Here is a 24,412-nt window from a genome sequence, read left to right as displayed (position 1 = left end):
TCCTCCTCCTTACACCCCACTCCACCTCCTCCTCTCCTCTACTAACACCTCTCCAGTTTTACCTACATCCTTTTTTATGTCTCCCTCGCCTCCTTTCTGTTACAATATAACTTTCACTCACATCCTACAATGCAATGCTTCGTTGTCATACAGTGGTTGATGGCTTTGAATGTCGCCTCACTGATTTATATATATATATATATATATATATATATATATTTGATATTATGGATTGTGTCTGCATTTTTTTGTAGTTTGTTTGTTATACCAGAAATGTAGAGAAGCGTTGGTGATGATGCGGCGGCCATGTTGGATCTCAGCTAGTAAACAAACACAATGTGCAGATTCTCTCGACCACTCTAGTAAAACGATTTTTTATCAAATTATTTTTTTTGTAAACGTGAGAAAATTCTTCTGGTTTCTTATTGGAGTTGTACATTTTTCCCCATTTTTTTCAAGCTTCATTTCAAGAGATTTCCATATTTCATGAATGAATCATGTGATTGATACGTTTGTTGTCTGTGATTGATATGTTTGTTGTCTGAGTGAAGACTACTATCCCTCTATCTCACTATCCCTTTATCTCTCTATCTCACTATCCCTCTAACCCTCTATCCCACTATCCCTTTATCTCACTATCCCTCTATCCCACTATCCCTCTATACCACTAACCTTTTATCCCACTATCCCTTTATCTCACTATCCCTCTATCCCACTAACTCTCTGACCCACTATCCCGCTATCCCTTTATCCCTCTAACCCACTATCCCACTGTCCCTTTATCTCACTATCCCTCTAACCCACTATCCCTCTATCCCTTTATCTCACTATCCCTCTAACCCACTTTCCCTTTATCTCACTATCCCTCTATCCCATTATCCCTTTATCTCACTATCCCACTATCCCTCTGACCCACTATCCCTCTATGCCACTAACCTTTTATCCCTCTATCCTTTTATCTCACTATCCCTCTATCCCACTAACCTTTTATCCCACTATCCCTTTATCTCACTATCCCTCTATCCCACTAACACTCTATCCCTCTATCCTTTTATCTCACTATCCCTCTATCCCACTATCCCTCTACCCCTCTATCCTTTTATCTCACTATCCCTCTATCCCACTAACCTTTTATCCCACTATCCCTTTATCTCACTATCCCTCTATCCCACTAACACTCTATCCCTCTGTCCTTTTATCTCACTATCCCTCTATCCCACTATCCCTCTACCCCTCTATCCTTTTATCTCACTATCCCTCTGTCCCTCCCACTATCTTATGAGACAAAACACTATAATAATAATAAACCATCAACCATCAGGCCTGTGTTCCTTTAAGAGCTAAGGTGCTATGAAATATGAATACATTGTAAGTTAACTAAACCATATTTGCATTCCAGAGAAAATTAAGCAATGAAGGAAATAAAACGTATTTTTATCATTGCCGAGTATAAAATGTAAATCATCATTAAGATCAGAATCCCATAGATGATGATTCAACTGAATGTCACCAAATATACATTTATGATTCATTTATTATTATTTATTATATGATTCATGAGAAAGAACTCAGGTGGTCTCATGTTTACTGTTGATGACACTTTCACTTCAAAACACTCTTTTCTTTATTGTTGTGTTAAAAATAACATCAATCTCCCAAAAACCTTCAAATAGTAATAAACACAATGAATATTGATAAATATATATATATATATATTAGTGCTTGGCAACTTAACACGTTATTATCGCATTAAGGCCTTAATTAATTAACGCAGACAATTATTTTATTGCATTAACGCAGTTTTTTTTTTAAATGCAATCCACACCGTTGATGTCAGCAAATCACCAAACCAGCGGTGGAGGAGTCTTCATCACTACGTTGATGCAGCGTGTGGAGGAGTAGAGATAAACTAAAGACGAGCTAACAGACGCCACAGAGAAGTGGAGAGATACAAACTGCATGCAGGACTAGTGTTGAGAAGACGTCGGTCTGAGGAACATTCTTACATTCTTTAGCATTCTTAAAGTTTTTCTACTTTAAAATACAAGTGACTAATACACTACTTTTGAAATCATTATTGAATTTTGCGCATAACGATGAGATTAATCAAGATTAAAAATTGTAATCGTTGCCCAGCACTAATAAATATATATATATATATATATATAATATATATATATATATATATATATATAATAGTAATTATAATCTGTGTTATTTATGAAGTTTATTGATCAGTGACTAAAAGAACAAAGTGAACTTTCACTTTCAACCTTGAATAACCTTCAGAGACATGAACATGTTGCTCTCCTCTCATCTTATCTCATCTCCTCCTCCTCTCCTCTCCTCTCCTCTCCTCTCCTCTCCTCTAACACTCACCTGTTCTCCACCTCCTCTCCACCTCTCTCCACCTCCTCATCTCATCTCCTCCCCTCTCCTCTCCTCTCACAAGCTCCTCGGCACCTCCTGAGTCCTCCCTCCACCTCCTCTCCTCTCATCTCCTCCCCTCTCCTCCTCTCACAAGCTCCTCTGCACCTCCTCCCCTCCTGAGTCCTCCCTTCTCCCTCCACCTCCTCTCCTCTCTACTCCTCTCCTCTCCTCTCCTCTCACAAGTTCCTCTGCACCTCCTCCCCTCCTGAGTCCTCCCTCCTCCCCTCTCGCTCTCCTCTCCGTGTTTGTGCGGAGCAGAAGGAGAAACCGGAGGAGCGGCAGAGCGATGCTGAGCGCGCAGCAGGATGTCTTTCACCTCCTCCTCCTCCTCCTCTTCCTCCTGGTCCCGGACTCTCCTAACCTCGCTCCTTTTGCAGCTCCTTCTCGTGCCGCCGTGCCTCCTCCACCCGCAGCCGTGCCACCTCCTGGCTCAGATCGGACACACTGTGCGCGTGGGTGCGCTCCTTCCGGCGCAACGGGCAGCTCGCGTGCAGGTCCAGGCGGCGCTGAGCCGCGCGACGGCCACAATGAACCGGGACCAAGACCGGGACCCGGAGCGGGACCGGGAGCGGAACAACTTTCTGCCCTTCAACTTGAGTCTGGAGCTGGTTTCCCGCCAGCCGGCCGCCGCGGACCCGGAGTCCCTGTTCCGGTGCGTGTGTCAGGGCGTCGTGGTGCAGGGAGTGTCCGCCGTGCTCGCGTTCCCGCAGAGCCGCGAGGAGCTGCTACAGGTGGACTTCATGGCCTCGTTTCTGGAGATCCCGTTCCTCAGCGTCATTGAGCACGGAGAGCCTCTCCGGACCCAGGTACGACTAGCACGTGCGCTTCCGGTACAGCCATGCGGCTCCGAATCAACCCGGTTTTGTTGTGGTCTAACCCGGTCTGGGTATGGGGTTAGTGGTTTTGTGTGGTCCGGTTTGACCTTCCGCTGCTTGATGTCTGGAGGTTTCTGTAACAGCTGAGATCCGGTTTGTGGTGTAAAATAAGGAGCACGTGCAGCCGCTCCGTGACTGAGTGCAGAGCTGTTGTTAGTTTGTTTGTTGTTTGTTTGTTTGTTTCCCGCTGAAAAGACGTCAAAAGTGAAACTTTAGATTAAACGTTTTGTCCAGATTTCCATTGTCTACGTTGTGATAAAAATAGAATTTGATGATTTTAGAGGTTTATTCAGAAACCAGATCCACATTCCTCAGTTTAAAGTCAAAATTACAAATTCAGTTAAAATCAACGTCTTCAAATAGTCGCAGAAAAAAGTTTCACTTTTAAACGTCTTTTATCAATCAACAGTGTTCTTAAGCATCAAACTCAACTATTAGTGAGAGGAAGAGTGTGAGGAAGAAGAAGAGTGTGAGGAAGAGCGTGAGGAAGAGTGGGAGGAATAGTGGGAGGAAGAGGAAGAGTGGGAGGAATAGTGAGAGGAAGAGGAACAGTGAGAGGAAGAGTGGGAGGAATAGTGAGTGGAAGAGTGTGAGTAATAGTGAGAGGAAGAGGAAGAGTGGGAGGAATAGTGGGAGGAAGAGGAAGAGTGGGAGGAATAGTGAGAGGAAGAGGAAGAGTGGGAGAAATATTAAGAGGAAGAGTGTCAGGAATAGTGAGAGGAAGAGTGTGAGTAATAGTGAGAGGAAGAGTGGGAGGAAGAGGAAGAGTGGGAGTAATAGTGAGAGGAAGAGTGGGAGGAAGAGCAAGAGTGGGAGGAATAGTGAGAGGAAGAGGAATAGTGTGAGGAAGAGTGAGAGGAAGAGTGTGATTAATAGTGAGAGGAAGAGTGTGATTAATAGTGAGAGGAAGAGGAAGAGTGAGAGTAATAGTGAGAGGGAGAGGAAGAGTGAGAGGAAGAGTGAGAGGAAGAGGAATAGTGAGAGGAAGGGTAATAGTGAGAGGAAGAGGAAGAGGGAGAGTAATAGTGAGAGGAAGAGGATGAGTGAGAGTAATAGTGAGAGGAAGAGTGAGAGGAAGAGTAATAGTGAGAGGAAGAGTGAGAGGAATAGTGAGAGGAAGAGTAATAGTGAGAGTAATAGTGAGAGGAATAGGAAGAGTGAGATGATGTGTGGGAGGAGTTGTGCTCTCTGCTGGTGAAGACTTCTACCTCCAGAGCTTCTGTATTTACAGTCTGAAGGAGTTGTGCTCTCTGCTGGTATTTACAGTATAACAGTAAAACATTGATTTGTTTAAAACATTTTTTGTCCCTCAACGACCCAGAATGTGCAGAACTTCCTGCCGGAGGCTTTCAGAGTAAAAGCCTGAGTGTGTGTTGATGAGATTATCTCTGCAGAGATTTTCATTTCCACACTAAAAACAATCCAGTTAAAGCTGATATCAGGTGTCCTTGTTTTTAATCCTGTTCTTCATCAAACTACACAGAATATAATTCAGAGCCACCAACATATTTAATGTGATGTTTAGAGATGTCTGTACTGTTAGCCGATTGAAGAGTTTCATATCACTCTTGGATAATTGTGATGAGCTTTATCATTTAGAGTCTCAATGAGACAGACGTGAACAACTAAACTCTGGTTTCATTTGAGTCCTGAATCCACAAACAGCTGATTCAGTGTTTGAAGTGAAGCATTCGTCCTCCTGCTGCTGTTTGTTGTTGATTTCAGAGACTCTGAAGGAGCTCAACATTTGCTCAGAGACTCAGAGACTCAGCAAGGGAACCTAGCTGCTGTGTGATGTTTACAGAACAGATTCCTCTCATCAGGTCAGAGACGATCAGCTGTTTCTGCTTCTCTCCTCAATCATGAAGCAGTCTGACTGCAGTGGTCTGAACCCGCCTGATACAACCTCAGTGTTTCACTGCAAACCTCATCTTCTACATGAATCCCACCATAAATGTGAATTCAATTTATTTCTACAGCCGAAAATCACAAATCTTCTTCTTCAGAGTTCTTTAAAATCTTTACAACAAACTCACATCAGAACAAGAAAAACCTTTAAAAACCTCAGAGAGCAACAGAGGATTTGATCAGAGAGTTTTATTACCATGAAGAAGAACTGGACATATATATATATATATATATATATATATATATATATATATATATATATATATATATATATATATATATATATATATATATATATATCATCCTATGTAGTGATATGAAGTATTTGTTGTTGAAGACATTCTATGTAGTGATTTTAAGTATTTGTTGTTATAAACTAAGTACTTCCTCTCTGATCGCTGCAGGAACCAATGAGCCATCAGGAAGCTGAGATCAAACTGATGAATAGAATCCAAAGAGGTTTATGATTCTAAACATCTGGAGAGTTTCAACCTTTTATTCACACATTTAGTCCTTTAACTAGTTTGACTAGTTACCATCACCTGGTGAACTGGTTTCACTGGTTTAGACCGGTTTTACTTCCCCTGGTGAACTCTGTTAACTGGTTTCAACTGGCCCTCTGACCCGTTTGTTTTTGATCAGAACTCACATTAAACAATAACTTCCACATCGAGGCTGTTGCAAAGTGAATTGACCAAAAACATCCACCAGAGCTAAAAACAATCATATTCAAAAGGTAAAGTAAACTCAGTCAGAAGCCTTCAAGTTGTTTATCTCTTAGAAATCACCACTGACATTATTTTAGTGGATTCCGTTGTTCAGATACATGTTTGAAATACAGTTTTTGTGATTTTTCATTGAAAAGTTTGAATCTATATTTCAGTTGTTGGTGGTTACACAAATAACTCTAGTTCAACGATCTTTAGAGCTGCAGGTAAACACCTGAGTAACCGCTTAAACTGTCCACTTTTGAAAAGTGATTGATTTCAGTGTAAATAAAAGTTCTTTCTGAAATAACAGCTCCATTTAAGCCCAAGTAAATAAATGATTTATTTTATACATGTGTTAATTTGGATGTTTGACTGAGACAAACTTCAGTGATTAACTGGAATTCATTTAACAAATTATAGGAAATATCAACATAATTAGGAACATACAGACCATAATACAAAGTGTTCCTGAATGTCTGATAGCAAAGCACTCAGGGAGTGGCTTGTGACCTCTGACCTTTTATTAATTAAACTGTGGTGATGTTTTAATCTGGCTGTCAGACTGAAGCTCGTTAAGACTCCCTCGTTAGGAGACTTAACAAGCTGATAATTGCTGCCGATGTTTGAGTCTCTGCAGGCTGATAAACAGACTGCTGATAAGTTATCAGACTGATCCCAGACCAGCTGGAGACCCCGTATTACACACACACACACACACACACACACACAAAAACCGACATGTAGTGACGACGTGTTCAGGTCCTGTGGGACAAACGAGAACTAACAGCTTCCAGTTTGTCAGGAATTCAGTTCACGTTCGTCAACACAAGTTCTGCTTCATTCAAAGACACAGACACACACACACACACACACACACACACACACACACACACACACACACACACACATACACACACACACACACACAGAGCCCTGAGCTGCCTTCAGGCTCTCAGACGTTAGTGAGGAACATTTCCAACTGATAACACAAATAAGACATATTTATATTCAGTATAGAACTTAAGTAGGTTACAGATGAGACTCTTATTTATTCTGTAACATCGCACACTAACTGAATAATAACACACTCTTTCAAGGTCGTCTCTTCTGCTGCTGAGAAAACCAGCGACTGTCTTCAAGCACAGATCTGTTTAATGGAAGTCGTTTAGTTTTCCTGTGTTCACACTCAACCCTCCATAATGATGATGACAACCATCTGATGAGATTCAGCAACACTCACAGTACACTGTGTGAAATCTGTTCCCTGAGCAGGAAAACAATGTATTTATGTATTATAATGTACTTTAGTAGGAAAACCAACAAAAAATGAGGAATAACTTTTCATAAGATATAGCACTGGAAACGATATGATTCTGAATTCTGAATAACTTTCTAGGTTGTTTTTTGTGTTAATGAGGTTTATTCTTCAGTTTGTGAAGAATAAACAGTCCAAACCTGAACTGTTTTATTTCTGCACCGTTACATCACACTGATCATATTTTATATTATATCTCTTTCCCCAGAGAGTATTTGGCTGTTTGTCTCCTCTGCAGTGTGAAATCCTCTGGCAGTGTTGACAGTCTCTGTTTCCTCTCACTTCTTGTGTAGTTGTGTAGCTGTGTAGTTGTGTAGCTGTGTAGCTGTGTAGCTGTTGTGTTTGGCGGTGAAATAAATCCAGTGTGACTCTGAGCTGCTGGATTCTCTCTGATGAAGTGAAACATTTATTTACTGTTTAGAAAGTCTTTGATCAGAGGAGGATTATCCTCCACCTCTCTGCTGTCGTTCTTTCTCTTTCTCATCTGTTGTTGCTGTGAAATGATCGGTCGTCTCTGACGGACACGAGAGGATCGAGTGTTCCTCTGATGTATTCGGTCTGTGAGCGGCTCACAGCTTTAACTGCTAGAGAAAAGATCACATTAAAGAGCAGCAATCACAGAAACACCAACACGAAAACATGAAACTGACATTAAAATGATGAGTTCATTGGTGATTTAACCCCTCAGAGAATCTGAGTCCATCAATGAATCAGTCATGAACCGAAACGTTGGAGCTGCAGCACAGAACCGGACCTGTGAGGGTCAGCCCCTGAACCACCTGGTTCATTCTGAAAGAACTACATGGAGCCCACCAGCCGTGGGGTTCAGAGTTAGTGACCCTTCAGGTGGGCTGGCATCTGGCATCTAAACCAGGCTCTAGGGACGGGGAAGGTCACCTCTCTGGTGGGTTAGGGAATCCTGGACAGAGAGTTCCTGGGGGGGACAACGTGAGTCCTTGAGAGACTGTTGGAGTATCTGGTCCTCATAGAATCTCTGGGTGGAGTCCTGGAGAGGATGCTGCGTGGGGTGGGGGTGGGGTGGGGGGGGGGACGACTGCCTGGTGGTTGTTGGACTTTGTTGCCAGTCATGGATTGTCCATAAACACCGTGTTGGTGGTGTTGTGTCCTCTGATCTGTGTCCTGATGTTGTCTTTGTGTTTTATTTATTTTATAAATGTGACACTTGAAACATCTGCAATAAACCTGCAGTGAGACGGAACTTTAAATCCATCATCAAACCTCTTTCACACAGCAGCAGCTCTGAGACCTCTCGGCTGATTGAACTCCTCTACCTCACTTTCTTCTTCTGCTTAAAGTTTCTGTATCAACCAGAGAATCAGAGTAGCTCTTCTCCCAGCAGGATTTGCTGTGTCAGCAGGACTGAAGCTCACCAATGAACAGCAGAATGAGAACTTCTCCTCTGGACACAGCTGGCTTCAAAGGAATATGTTCTACTTGTGGTGTACTAATAATAACAGCAGCAGACTATAATGGTAATAAAAGCAGTAATAGTAACGGTACTAGTAGTAGAAATGTGACTAACAATAATAACAATAGTAGCAGTGGGTCCAGATAAAACCAGGATCCATGGAGACCTGTGAGGAGAGAACGCACAGAGAGTCTCGTGGACTCCATGTTTCTGGTAGAAGTCTGTGAGGAAGTCAAACAGCTGGATGAAGTTCACCTTGGGAGGCTGAAAGCTCTGGACTTCGTTGGGCTGTCTTGGCTGAAAAGCCTCTTCTGTGTCTCGTGGAGGTTGAGGACACTTCCTGTTCAGTGGTGGAGCGAGACGGTTCCTCCCATCTTTAAAAAGGGGGACCAGAAGGTGTGCTCCATTTATCGGGTGTCACACTGCTCAGCCTCCTGAAAGTTTGTTCTGAGGTTCTCAAAGGAGTCTCAGACCGATTGTGGAACCTCAGCTCCAGGAGGAACGATGAGGATTCTCCAAGGATCGTCGGATCTTGTCCCTCAGAGAGTCCTGTGGGGGTACTGCAGGAATACAGGTACCTGGGTCAGTACTACGAGCCATCCGGTCCTTGTTTAACCAAAGTCAGACCTGTTTCAGGAGGAGAGGAGGTAAGGAAGAGAGGAGGAGAAGGAGGTGAGAAAGGAGACGTAGGAGAGGATGAGAGGAGATAGAGGAAGATAGGAAGTGAGGAAGGAGACGAAGGAGAGCTGAGAGGAAGTGGATCAGAGGTTCAACAGAGCACAGATTTCATTATCGAACTATTCAGCTGCTCGACTTCAATAGAAGAAGAGAGTGAGTGTGTGTGTGTGTGTGTGTGTGTGTGTGTGTGTGTGTGTGTGTGTGTGTGTGTGTGTGTGTGTGTGTGTGTGTGTGTGTGTGAGAGAGATTGGAAGGATTCTGATAGTGCCGCCTGTTATAGAGCAGAATAATGAACCACTGTTCCAAAACAGACAAACCTGTCTATCAGTACTTTATACTACAGACTATCAGCTCCTATCAATACTTTATACTACAGACTATCAGCTTCTGTCAGTACTTTATACTACAGACTATCAGCTTCTGTCAGTACTTTATACTGCAGACTATCAGCTTCTGTCAGTACTTTATACTACAGACTATCAGATTCTGTCAGTACTTTATACTGCAAACTATCAGCTCCTATCAGTACTTTCTACTACAAACTATCAGCTTCTGTCAGTACTTTATACTACAGACTATCAGATTCTGTCAGTACTTTATACTACAGACTGTCAGCTTCTGTCAGTACTTTATACTACAGACTATCAGATTCTGTCAGTACTTTATACTACAGACTATCAGCTCCTATCAGTACTTTATACTACAGACTATCAGCTTCTGTCAGTACTTTATACTACAGACTATCAGATTCTGTCAGTACTTTATACTACAGACTGTCAGCTTCTGTCAGTACTTTATACTGCAGACTATCAGCTTCTGTCAGTACTTTATACTACAGACTATCAGCTCCTGTCAGTACTTTATACTACAGACTATCAGATTCTGTCAGTACTTTATACTACAGACTATCAGCTCCTGTCAGTACTTTATACTACAGACTCTCAGATTCTGTCAGTACTTTATACTACAGACTGTCAGCTTCTGTCAGTACTTTATACTACAGACTATCAGATTCTGTCAGTACTTTATACTACAGACTATCAGCTCCTATCAGTACTTTATACTACAGACTATCAGCTTCTGTCAGTACTTTATACTACAGACTATCAGATTCTGTCAGTACTTTATACTACAGACTGTCAGCTTCTGTCAGTACTTTATACTGCAGACTATCAGCTTCTGTCAGTACTTTATACTACAGACTATCAGCTCCTGTCAGTACTTTATACTACAGACTATCAGATTCTGTCAGTACTTTATACTACAGACTATCAGCTCCTGTCAGTACTTTATACTACAGACTCTCAGATTCTGTCAGTACTTTATACTACAGACTATCAGCTTCTGTCAGTACTTTATACTACAGACTATCAGATTCTGTCAGTACTTTATACTACAGACTATCAGCTTCTGTCAATACTTTATACTACAGACTATCAGATTCTGTCAGTACTTTATATTACAGACTATCAGCTTCTGTCAGTACTTTATACTACAGACTATCAGATTCTGTCAGTACATTATTCTACAGACTGTAGTGTTGTTTTTAGAGTTCTGTTATCATCTGTCGTCTCAAAGCTGTGAAAGAAAACTTTTTTTGTTTTTATTCTCAACTCCTCATCCAATCAAATGCTCCACATTAACGCTGTGTGTGTGTGTGTGTGTGTGTGTGTGTGTGTGTGTGTGTGTGTGTGTGTGTGTGTGTGACAGATAATGCTGTTGGTCACACTCCGAAACATTTTGTGAAATTGGCAGGCTGCCACATATCCCAGCATGCATCAGTGCTGTAATGACTGTGACCTTCAGTTAATTCAATCTACAACAACAGTCACATCAGTTGACCTCTCACCTCTCCTGTGTCTCAGACCACCATTGCTGGTCTGCTGGTCTGAGACACAGGAGAGGTCTGATGGTCTGAGACACAGGAGAGGTCTTCTGGTCTGAGACACAGGAGAGGTCTGCTGGTCTGAGGTGCTGCTGGTGACATAAGCGGAGGCTTAGACGTCACTTAGGCTTTATAGGAACTTGACCTAGTTTCTGCTCCAATCAGATCACTGCTGCAGAAACATGTTTTATAAAGAGAGTACTGACAAATGTAAAGTCATTACTTTGGTGAGGAGGTGAGACCAGAGCGACCTGCCTGTCTCTGTTTAACAGACAGATCTGGACCTAGTGGAGGGACACCAGCTGAGGACCAACTTCGTCCAGCTGGCTGTGGGCCTGCGTGATTGGAGCAGTGATTACCTAAATGTTGGATGTAAACAGCTGCTGGTTTAATGTATTCTGTGCTTGATGTGATGGATGTGGGCTGGATCAGAGCCAGCAGCCGGCAAGACTCATTGATCTGTCTGTCCTCTTTAATCAAAGACTCTGGACTGCTGAGCTTTTACTGAGATGAACCTCAGACTGTCTTTAAAGACAGAGCCACAACTCTGCAGACAGACTGAAGACCGACTGCAGACAGACTGAAGATAGACTGAAGACAGACTGAAGATAGACTGAAGACGGACTGAAGACAGACTAAAGACGGACTGAAGACGGACTGAAGACAGACTAAAGACGGACTGAAGACAGACTAAAGACGGACTGAAGACGGACTGAAGATGGACTGAAGACGGACTGAAGACCGACTGAAAACGGACTGAAGACCGACTGAAGACAGACTGAAGACCGACTGAAGATAGACTGAAGACAGACTGAAGACCGACTGAAGACAGACTGCAGACAGACTGAAGACAGACTGAAAACGGACTGAAGACAGACTGAAGACAAACTGAAGATAGACTGAAGACAGACTGAAGACAGACTGAATACGGACTGAAGACAGACTAAAGACAGACTGAAGACAAGCTAAAGACAAACTGAAAACAAACTAAAGACAAACTGAAAACAAACTAAAGACAGGCTAAAGATAGACTGAAGACAAACTGAAATACAGGTTTGTAGTAGTTTAATGTTGACATGTAGGTACAAATACACAGGTTTGTAGTAGTTTCATGGTACAAATACTGTGAGGAGAGGAAACAGAAGTAAAGAAATGAAAACAAAGACTCAGGCTCCATCTGATGAGTCGTGGACAGATGAGGAGACAACGGGCCGCTGAGACAGAAGACACTTGCCTCTTTCTAGTCGTCTTGTGTCTCTTTGTCATTCACGCTTCGAGGGAATTATTGTACTTCTTACTTCAATACATGTATTTATAATGAGAATGAAGTACAACGCAATGCTAGTTCTCCACTGCTGTACTCTGATGGAGTAGTTTAGTCTGGATCCTAAAAACCAGGTTTTATGAATGTGAAGCGAGGAACTTCGTGCATGAGGCTCAGAATACACTCACAGTATATTTTGGATGCTGTCTGGAGAGTTTCTCACATCATCACACAGTTTCCTAAACACCACAAATCACCATGTTTTTCTTCCTTTTCTCCTGAAGAGCTCCTTCATCTCATGTCGGACTGTTTCAATAACTCCTCCACCAGAAACCAGTCACTACAGGGTGCTAGAACCATATTCCTGAGATTAATCCTGAGTCCTTTCACTCAGAGCCAAGCTATCTTTTCTAAATCCTTCATGCTGCTTTGACTCTGTTAGATGAACAGAAACCAGATCAGAGCGTGACCATGAGAGAAACCAGATCCATGATGTTATGTGTACAGAATGAACAACATCACAGAGTTACAACACGTTCAATGCAAATGACTCTCATTACATTCCTCCTCTTTGGCAGCTCCTCGCTGCAAATCCATAATTCATGCACTGGAATGAATGAAAACTAAAACAATCGATTCGTTCTCAACTATCAAATTAATCGGCATCTATTTCGGTAATTGATTTATCGGTTTGAGTTATTCTCAGTCCAGCTTCTTAAATATGAATATTTTCTGTTTTGACAGTTTACCGAATATCTTTAAGTTGTAGACAAAACAAGATAATTGAAGATGCCATCTAAGGATTTGGTTTTATAGACCAAACAACTAATCAAGTAATTAATAAACTAATCAACAGATTGATCTACAATGGAAATAATTGTTCATTTTAAACCCTTGTCTGGAGCCCTGGTTTCCACACAGCCTCCTTCCTCAAATGCACATCCAGTACATCTTCTGTTGTTACAGGTGACTCCTCCCCCACGTTTACCCTCAACCCGTGTCCTGCGCTCTCATTGGCTGTCGCTACCCAACAGATCCAGATGTTTAGCCTGCTAGATATGTGGGATGTGACTCTCTCGCCTACGAGTAGCAGTAAAGTGATGTGAACGAGGCTAAACCTGACCTCTTTGCCCCTATTCGTCAACGTCAACTTGTCGTACTCGGCAATAGTTGTTTTGTGGAGAAGCTTTTGTCTTTGTGCTGCTGGATGTCCATTACAGACCATAATAACCAGAACTGTCACCGTGGCATCTGAAGTTGACGTCTAATGACCTTCTTTCTTTTCATGATACATTTACATACAGTAAATGCACCGCGCTCATTCTACTTCCTGAATGCACCGCGCTCATTCTGCTTCCTGAATGCACCGCGCTCATTCTGCTTCCTGAATGCACCGCGCTCATTCTGCTTCCTGAATGCGCCGCGCTCATTCTACTTCCTGAATGCACCGCGCTCATTCTGCTTCCTGAATGCACCGCGCTCATTCTGCTTCCTGAATGCGCCGCGCTCATTCTACTTCCTGAATGCACCGCGCTCATTCTGCTTCCTGAATGCACCGTGCTCATTCTGCTTCCTGAATGCACCGCGCTCATTCTGCTTCCTGAATGCACCGCGCTCATTCTGCTTCCTGAATGCACCGCGCTCATTCCACTTCCTGAATGCACCGCACTCATTTTACTTCCTGAATGCGCCATGCTAATTTTACTTCCTGAATGCACCGCGCTTATTCTACTTCCTGAATGCACCGCGCTCATTTTACTTCCTGAATGCACCGCGCTCATTCTACTTCCTGAATGCACCGCGCTCATTTTACTTCCTGAATGCACCGCGCTCATTTTACTTCCTGAATGCACCGCGCTCATTTTACTTCCTGAATGCACCGCGCTCATTCTACTTCCTGAATGCACCGCGCTCAATTTACTTCCTGAATGCACCGCGCTCATTTTACTTCCTGAATGCACCGCGCTCATTTTACTTCCTGAATGCACCGCGCTCATTTTACTTCCTGAATGCACCGCGCTCATTCTACTTCCTGAATGCACCGCGCTCATTTTACTTCCTGAATGCACCGCGCTCATTTTACTTCCTCAATGCACCGCGCTCATTTTACTTCCTGAATGCACCGCGCTCATTTTACTTCCTGAATGCACCGCGCTCATTTTACTTCCTCAATGCACCGCGCTCATTTTACTTCCTCAATGCACCGCGCTCATTTTACTTCCTGAATGCACCGCGCTCATTTTACTTCCTGAATGCACCACGCTCATTTTACTTTTACTACACTGGGTTAAGAGGGTCGTCTGGTAACCACAAGGTTGACGGTTCGATCCTTGGCTGGGACGTGTCCTGTGACGAAGTGTCCCTGAGCAAGACACTGAACCCCTAATGGCTCCTCGGGCACTTCTCAGCAGCCCACTGCTCCCAATAAGCTAGGGATGGGTTAAATGCAGAAGTCAAATTTCGTGTATGTATATGACAATAAAATACTAACTTCTTTTTTTTTTTTAACTCTAGAGTCTGTTAAGGTCTCGGTTTTTCTTGTCATTTCCTTCTGGGACACTTTTATGTTGTCAGCCAAGATGCGTTCAGGGTCTTTGGGACAAAGAGAGAACTGCTGAGTGCTGCTGATAAAACACAGCACAGGACTCCTGTTGTTGGAAGACAACACAAGCTGAGCCTCTGAGCCTGAACATTACGCAAAGTAGACCTCAGGGTCTTTAATTCGAGCCTCGGCCCTGGTCTGGATCCAGGTCTTCAGTTGGTCTCTGGGGGGGTCGGATCAGGACGTCACGGCTGATCTGAAGTTCAGAGGGTCCCACAGCCTTATTCACCCTCATCATCAGCTTAATTTAAACTCTGCAGAGCAGAGAATAACAGAATAACTTGAGATGTGGCTCAGAAACAGAACTCAGATCTGAATATAATGTATATAATCTAAATATCATGTAACAGCAGGTTGTCCTTATTTTACAGAGATCATTTGTTTTTGCCCAATAACACAAATCACAAATTAGCCTCAGAGGGCTTTAAAATGTGGAACCATACGACATCCTCTGACCTGTGACCCTCACATCAGAACAGAAGAAAGACCCTAACAATGAAAAGTGTTGTTTAGTTTGAGGGACATGTTGGATTTGTGTCCTAGTTTTATCTCTGATTCAAACAGTTACCAACTGTCAATATATTTGATGACTTAAATTGTTATTTTGCCAAAGTGAGTCTTGAATTATGAGCTGATTTTGTCCTGAAGAGGGACGCTGTGTCCAAATGTATAATGAGGAGCTTTATTATTCTGGTTGAGATGAAAGCTGCTTCCTATGAGTGGAGAAACAAACCGGGTTCTTCTGTGGTGTTCACTGAGCTTTGGTACTTTATAAATATTAAAATCCACCAGTCAGATAATTCAGCACTCTGAGGACAGATCCGTCTTCAGTGTTGTGATGAACTTGGTCGCCTGAAGGCGGAGTATTTTGGTGATGAAGAGAAAGCTGGCAGCTACAGTGGCCCTGAGGGTCAAATCACAACGTCCTTTCATAATTCACAATATCTCACATAACACAAACGTGCATTTCACAAAACAGACATTTATCAAATCATATTTCACAAAGATAACATTTTATTACATTTGACAAAATAATATTTTACTAAACACAAAAACATTTTGCTAAATGTGTGTTTTGACCCTCAGGGCCACCGTACTTCTCTCCAGACTGGTTTCAATGTGTTTGCTGGAGTAATGAGAGCTTATTAACTGCTCGTTCATATCTAAAGAGAGAGCGAGCAGCCGGCAGCTCTGCTGTCGTCTCACTTTATTACACTTGGTGCTCAGTTAGCAGCTCAGAGGAAACCTGTAGACACTCATGATGTTTTCCTGCAGAGGAAACTGATTATATCATATCGGAGCTCCTCAGCCACTGAAACAGATTCATTAAACCAGGACGCAGTACTCTTCTATTTTCATCAGCTTTACGTTACTCCAACTTTTACGTTTCATTTTGGGATCCACTTGAGAAGTTGAAGTGATGAGTTGAATAAATGTTCGGCTGAGCAGCGGTCAGAGGGAAAACAAGTCATCTTACATTCAGGGCTCTCTCAGTAATCTGAAGAACCAGATGTCTGGACTAAATGGATCCACTAAGATGATAACAAACGATAGTTTGAGGTCATCCTTCAGGAACACCTCCCGCCTTGTCATGTGACTTATTCTAAAAGGAAAACAACCACAATAAAAACATCTGATGATGTCATCGCCACCTGATGTCAGCTACAACAACAACCACACAGTGAGATGTGTGAACAGTAAGACAATAGTGTAATGCTGGTATGGACTAATTCATGTAACTGGTTGCTTTGTAAACATGAGGTAGTATACACACAGTATATAGTGTGTACAGTGTATTACAGTGTATACAGTGTGTATACTGTATACATTATTTCTGCTGGTAGTGATGACATCTTAAGGAACAGAGTATTGAAACTATGAAATATTTATTGGGAAGGTGGATGGATGGAAATCAGGTTTGTGTATCACATCTTTTCATCCCTTGTCCTTTTTATATTTAATTCATATTTTATTGAATCGACTTCTTTGATCTCGTTTCTGTTTCTGTGTTTCATTGATCCTCCGTTTCAACACATGGTTCAGAAACTTTACTTTAGAACCAACGTATTTATTAGAAGTAGTTTCAGTATTCCTGACAGTCTGTACAGAGACGCTTTCTTTAATGAGAGAACATGAAGTTTCTCAGTGTTCAGGTTTAGTTTAGAAACTAAAGCTGGTTATTGTTAAAGGACACTAGTGTTGTGAACTCTGATATCTGCTGTTGAGTGAATACAAAGAATCTCTGGTGGCTTTAATCATGACCCTCCATTATTCACTCAATATGTTACATATCCCACCAGAGACAAACAAACACTGTATTCATTAGAACTCATCACCTCTCCCCCTGAGAAGATCTGGTCATGATCTGCTCCTCCTCCTGCTCCTCTTCCTCCTCCAGCTGTCACTCACACAGTGAAGAGACGTCTGATGAGGCTCTGAAGGACAGTTGTGACTCCACTATGTGGAAGGTTTTGATGCTGATGTGAGAACATCGATAGTCTCTCACACTGTGTAATGGACTTCATCAACTTCTGTGTGGAGAATGCTAAACCCACCAGGACTGTACAGGGTTTTTCCAACAGAAAACTGTGGATTATTCCTGAGATAAAGGCTCTATTCAGGAAAGAGAAGAAGGCATTAAGGTCAGTAAACAAGGAGGAGCTGAAGGATGTGCAGAGGGAGCTGAGGAGGAGGATCAGATGCTGCAGAAGGACATCAGCGGCGTCTGGATGGGCTTTAAAACCCTCTCTGGTTACCAGGAACCCAACAACACTGTCCTGTAGGGACACCAAAGGCTGGTGCTATAGGAACCATCTCCACACACACACACACACACACATATATATATATATATATATATATATATATATATATATATATATATATATATATATATATATATATATATATATATATATATATATAAAACCTTTATTTAACTAGGAAGTCACATTGAGATTAATAGCTCTTTTACAAGTGAGAGTTAGCCAAGACAGGGTCAAATAGCAGCATCCAACACATGACAGGACAACATCAGATCACAGCCACCTGTGATCAAATCAGGGAGAACCAAAGAGCTGGTGGTGGACAAACACTGTCCTCCTGTATCAGGGAACATTCAGGGAATGGACACTGAGATGGTGAAATCTTACAAGTACTTGGGTGTTCACCTGAACAATAAACTGGACAGGACAACACAAATGAAGAAAAGGGGACAGAGCAGACTATCTGCTGAGGAGACTCAGGTCTTTTGGAGCTCCTGAGGGGTTTTTTAGACTCTTTTATGGAGTGGTCTGCTGGGGCAGCAGCTTCTCCACTGCTGACAGGAGGAGACTCAGCACACTGGGAAGCTAGCTGTGTGCTGGGATGCCCCCTTGATCCAGTGAAAGTGGTGGGAGAAAGGAGAGGTGGCTAAGGTATCATTCCTGATGGAAAACATGCACCTTCCCCAGGACTATCCTCACCATGGTTAACCGCTCTAGGACTATCCTCACCATGGTTAACCTTCCCCAGGACTATCCTCACCATGGTTAACCTTCCCCAGGACTATCCTCACCTTCCCCAGGACTATCCTCACCATGGTTAACCTTCCCCAGGACTATCCTCACCTTCCCTAGGACTATCTTCACCATGGTCAACCTTCCCCAGGACTATCCTCACCATGGTTAACCTTCCCCAGGACTATCCTCACCATGGTTAACCTTCCCCAGGACTATTGCCACCATGGCTAGCCTCATCAGGCTTTTACTGAGCCCATTGGCACATTTTTTAAGAATTACAGAGGGGTTGTTGTAATTCGTTAGGGTTAACAGAAGATTCAGCTTTGAACCCATCTATCATGGTGCAATGTGTGCTCATTCTGACAACTCAAGTGTCAGAAAAAGTGAAGGGTTTTGGTTAGCGATGTAGCAGAGCTAAAACAACCAACCTGTTACCATTTAATGTGTTGTTTTTAAACTAGTGTTTGTGAACTAGCTGCGATGGATTCAGGTCAACACACGAGGGATTGAGAACATGAATCCAATCAACAACAGGAAGTGACCCTTTGACACAGAGGATTATTGTTTTTGGGTTTGTCATGTTTTACATTTTAAACATGACTTCTGCTTTAGTCAGTGATTTCCTACATTGCCCAGGATGCCCTAGGACAGACCCGACCTGGAGGGCTGTTTGTATTCAGCTGTGTTGAGCAGAAACAGTAACGAAGAGTCAGCTGCTTTTTATTTTGTCCTCAGGAAATGATTCTTGCTTTAATCTGCAGAAACACAAACACTGTATTGTAATAAAAGTTATTTCTGTGTAACATAGATATTACAGGACATCGTTAGTCCTCTTCATCCTCTTTCATCCTCCTCTCCTTCATATGTCCTCTGTGTGGGGGGGGGTTGACATGTCCAGGGTCTCTATGTCCTCCTCTGTGTGGGGGGGGTTTGACATGTCCAGGGTCTCCATGTCCTCCTCTGTGTGGGGGGGTTGACCTGTCCAGGGTCTCTATGGCCTCCTCTGTGTGGGGGGGTTTGACATGTCCAGGGTCTCCATGTCCTCCTCTGTGTGGGGGGGTTTGACATGTCCAGGGTCTCTATGTCCTCTGTGTGGGGGGGTTTGACATGTCCAGGGTCTCCATGTCCTCCTCTGTGTGGGGGGGTTTGACATGTCCAGGGTCTCTATGTCCTCCTCTGTGTGGGGGGGTTTGACATGTCCAGGGTCTCCATGTCCTCCTCTGTGTGGGGGGGTTTGACATGTCCAGGGTCTCTATGTCCTCCTCTGTGTGGGGGGGTTTGACATGTCCAGGGTCTCCATGTCCTCCTCTGTGTGGGGGGGTTTGACATGTCCAGGGTCTCCATGTCCTCCTCTGTGTGGAGGGGTTTGACATGTCCAGGGTCTCTATGTCCTCCTCTGTGTGGAGGGGTTTGACATGTCCAGGGTCTCCATGTCCTCCTCTTTGTGGGGGGGTTTGACATGTCCAGGATCTGAGTCCTGATTAATTCCTCCTTCTGCATAAAGTAAGTAAAAAGCTTCAGGAAGTTCTGAAACAATGAGTTGATTCATTAATTTGTTCATTGACAGAATATTAATTATCAACTGCTTTTTAATCTGTTAATCACACAGTTGTTATTGATCCGTGTCTCCATGAAACCATATTGAAGACAGAACCATGTCTTCATGAAGAAGGAAGTCAGCGATGATTATTAATAACGTCTCTGCCATTGTTCGTCATTAGAAACTAGATCATATGAACTCATAAAGGAGTTCTCTTTCTGCTTATATTTATATTTATATGCTTTATATTTTTCACTAAAACTCACTGTGTCCTTTAGGTCCAACAATCACAATTCATTAATTTCCGTTTGTATCAAAGGATTAAGGTGAGAAAGGCCACGGGTCCAGACGGCATCAGCTCAAGGCTCCTCAGGTTCAGTGCAGACCCGCTTTGCGGGATAGTGGAGCACGTCTTCAACTTGAGCTTGAAGCTGGGGAGAGGACCACAGCTGTTGAAAACATCCTGCGTGGTACCAGTCCCAAAGACCCCGTGACCCAAGGACTTCAACAGCTTCAGGCCGGTGGCGTTAACGTCAAACCTGATGAGGACGCTAGAGAGGCTGGTCTTTGTACATCTCTGCCCCCTGGTGAGCTCATCTTTGGATCCACTTCAGTTCGCCGACCAATCTGGCATCGGGGTGGATGACGCTGTCATCTACCTGCTACACAGATGCCTCTCTCACCTGGAGAAGGCTGGAAGCGCTGTGAGAGTCATGCTTCTCCAGTGCCTTCAACCCCATCCAGCCTCTGCTTCTGAGGGACAAGCTGGAGCAGACCGGAGTGGACCACCACCTCACTGCATGGATCCTGGACTACCTCAGCAACCGTCCAGAACTTTATAGGATGGTGCCAGCGGAACGGCCTCCATATCAACTCTGGTAAACCAAAGTGCTAGGGTGGACTAACACTCTCCTCCCATACCAGTGAACATCCAGGGAATGGACATTGAGATTGTGAGATCTTATAAGTACCTGGGTGTTCACTTGAACAATAAACTGGACTGGACTAACCACACTCATGCACTTTATAAAGAGGGTCAGAGCAGACTCTATCTGCTGAGGAGACTCAGGTCTTTTGGAGTGCAGGGAGCTCTCCTGAGGACCTTCTTCAACTCTCTGATGGTTCTTGAATGGCTAATTGATGATTCCCTGATGGTTCTCTGATGGTTCTCTAATGGCTAATTGATGGTTCCCTGATGGTTCTTTTAGGTCAATTGATGGTTCCCTGATGGTTCTCTGATGGCTCTTTAATGGTTAATTGATGGTTTTCTCTTGGTCAGTGGAACGTTGCTCTCAAGTCACCAGACAGGTTCTAATTTTCTGTGACATCTGATTGATATCTGATGATTTGTTCTGACATGTTGTTCTCCTTCTGGTTCTCTTCCTGATTCTAACTCCTGGTCCTGCATAGAACCGGTTCCACCTGCAGATGGCGATGGGGGTTCCAGAGTCCGGTCTGTCCAACCTGTTGCTGACGGTTCTGCAGCGGTCTGGTTGGAGAGAGGGTACCGTGGTTCTGTGTCGAGGCTGGGAGGAGGCTCGGGGTCTCCTGCGGCTGCTGGACAATGGGAGTTGGAGCGGTGCATCATGGGACGGTGGGGGAGGAGTCATCTGGCACGTGCGTGCCCTCCTGAACCTGACACAGTCGGCACATGATGACACTCAGATCCACGACTTCCTGTCCCGACACTTCCGACAGAAGCAGCCCTCGCCCGCATCAGTGCTGCTGTTCGGAACGGACCCCCAGTGCGCGGCGGCGGTGCTGCGCAGCGCTCAGGACCTGGGCCTCACGTTACCCATGGTGCACTGGGTGCTGGGCCAGCCCCTCAGCCCGGACGCGCTGCACGCCATCGGGCTGCCTCTCGGCCTGCTGGCCTACGGAGAGGTGGAGAGGAAACCGCTCGACTTCTACGTCAGCGATGCCCTGCAGCTCGTCACCAGGGCTATAGCTGCGGCAACAGCGGTGAGACCGGACCTGGCTCTGATCCAGAACATGGTGAACTGCTACGACAAACCCAACAAACACGAGGTGCCGTCCTCCGGACAGTACCTGTCCAGGTAAGAACACATATACTTCTTAGTGTTCTGAGAAACGTAATAATAATATTGACTTCTTCTGTTATTTAAATATCTTACTGACCTCAATGTGTCTAAACTCACAGAAATGATTCGTGTTTACACACCAGCAGAACATTTATAATCAGTGTTCATTAGCAAATGTAATCCGTGCCAGTGAAATATTAACATTCTTTTTTCATTTTAGTCCCAATGAGTTCTGATATTTCTCCAGCAGCTCTTTGAATGTTGATTATTTTCTCACCAAACTGTGGATTCAGTTGTGTGTTATCAGCAGTGGAGGAAAAGCCTCCATCCTTCCCTCTCAGACGGGAGGAGCTAAGACTGTAGGACCCGAGAGAGGAAACACACAGATTCATTTTCATATTCATAAATGCAATCTGTAACTTTTATTCTATTTTCTCTGTGTGTAAATATAAACATGTTGGTTTTACATATATATAGTATATACACTTCCGTATATCAATGTTCTTCTTTTCTTCAACAATAACTATTTTAACAGACAAAAGGAGTTTAATTCAGACACCAATTGTATTACATTAATTTGAAATAGAAGAAGAATAACATGACTAAAACGTGAGAATACGTTTGTTACATTTCTATTTTTAATTCATTTTCCAGTCCAGAAAAGCGTGAGTGACCCCCGTTCATTATGAAACCACACCCGTGCTTGCAATCGGGCACTAATTATTTTGGGTAGCTAATGTTCTATTGGCCCTCCGCAGTCGCAGGAAGCACTGAGATCAAGACAAGCTACAGGTTTGAGGGGTATTAAAGGTTTAACTGCTGCATTCAGTTTAGTGACAGAAAAGATCAAACACATTCACAGGAAATGAAATTACACTCAGACTGAGAGATAAAAACCTCAGAGGATGGATTATCAGCTGCAGCAGGAGAAAAGAACAAAAGAAATGAAGGAAAGAGCGTGAGGAGAAACCGAAACATGAGAGTTAATATGAAGTCAGATCACAGACTCATCACACGGACATGTGAACGTTATCAGTAAATATAAAGACAGTTTAACATCAGCTTATTATGTTTGTGGTGCACCTAAATGAAATCCTCTGAGGACCATGAATATTCACTGCATAGTTCAAAACAATCTGTCCAGGTGTTGACTGTGACTTGAGAAGAGTTAAGTGTGGAACTCTGTCCTGGTTCTAGAAGCACTGTACCCACTCTGTCTGTCTGCTGCTTTGTTTTATTGTGCAAACAAATTAATCTAAATCTGATTTGTGTATTAAAAGAGACTAAACAGCCTACTTTTACAGAAAACCACGGCTTTCTGTAAAGAAAGTGAGTACAAGGTTCAACCCCTCTTATTTTGATCAACAAAAGATCATTTTGCTGTACATCACTTTGTTTCTCTAGGTTGTGAAATCTTAGAACCTGGACATCTCAAAACCACCCAGAGAGCGGATCAAAGCTCATCTGGTGTGTGTGTGTGTTAGCTGCTGTTTTCTTTCTTTTTTTGTTTTTCTGTCCTACAGGTTCCTGTCCAACACGTCTTTCTCCGGTCTCACAGGTCCAGTCCGAGTCCACCAGAACAGGTCTCGGGTCCTCACCTCACAGCGTTTCCACATCTGGAGCTTACGACGGGACGCGCTGGGTCAGCCCACCTGGGTGACGGTGGGCAGTTGGGAGGGAGGCCAGCTGCAGGTGGAGGACCAGGGAGTCTGGCAGGGGGCCAAACCTCGCCACAGAACAGACGGCATGAGCGGGAGGACAAGGGGCCGCTGGAGGCCGGGCATGCCGGTGGTGGGGAGTCGGGTTCGGGTGGTCACTCTGGTGGAGCATCCCTTCGTTTTCACGCGGGACGTGGACGAAGAGGGCAGCTGCCCGGCCGGACAGTACTGCCTGGACGCCAGCACCAACAACTCGGAAACATTGGAGAGATTCTTCAGGGAGGTGGCCGGAGGGAACAGCAGCTTCCTGCCTGCAAAGCACAGCAAGTGTTGCTACGGTTACTGCATCGACCTGCTGGAGAAACTGGCCGAGGACCTGGGCTTCGAGTTCGACCTTTACATCGTAGGAGACGGGAAGTACGGAGCGTGGAAGGGGGGGCGCTGGACTGGGCTCGTGGGAGATCTTCTGAACGGACTGGCAGACATGGCCGTAACCTCCTTCAGTATCAACTCCGCTCGGAGCCGAGTGATTGACTTCACCTCGCCCTTCTTCTCCACCAGCCTGGGCATCCTGGT

General features: G+C 43.8%; 1 protein-coding gene across 1 annotated transcript in view; it reads left to right on the top strand.

Moving 5' to 3' along the window:
* The first annotated feature begins 2,735 nt into the window (after positions 1 to 2,735).
* Positions 2,736 to 24,412, top strand: part of grin3bb (glutamate receptor, ionotropic, N-methyl-D-aspartate 3Bb) — a 36,711-nt gene continuing 15,034 nt past the window's right edge. The window contains exons 1-3 of the mRNA XM_068725385.1: positions 2,736 to 3,236; positions 21,547 to 22,193; positions 23,702 to 24,412. The exon at positions 23,702 to 24,412 is cut by the window's right edge and continues 382 nt beyond it. Of these exons, the coding sequence (XP_068581486.1) occupies positions 2,736 to 3,236; positions 21,547 to 22,193; positions 23,702 to 24,412 (1,859 nt within the window). The remainder of the gene's footprint in view (positions 3,237 to 21,546; positions 22,194 to 23,701) is intronic.

Source organism: Cebidichthys violaceus, unplaced genomic scaffold, assembly GCF_023349555.1.
Source record: "Cebidichthys violaceus isolate CVI_PGR_0920_01 unplaced genomic scaffold, fCebVio1.0.p SCAF_35, whole genome shotgun sequence".
NCBI lineage: Eukaryota > Metazoa > Chordata > Actinopteri > Perciformes > Stichaeidae > Cebidichthys > Cebidichthys violaceus.
This window is presented reverse-complemented; position numbering and strand designations above follow the sequence as displayed.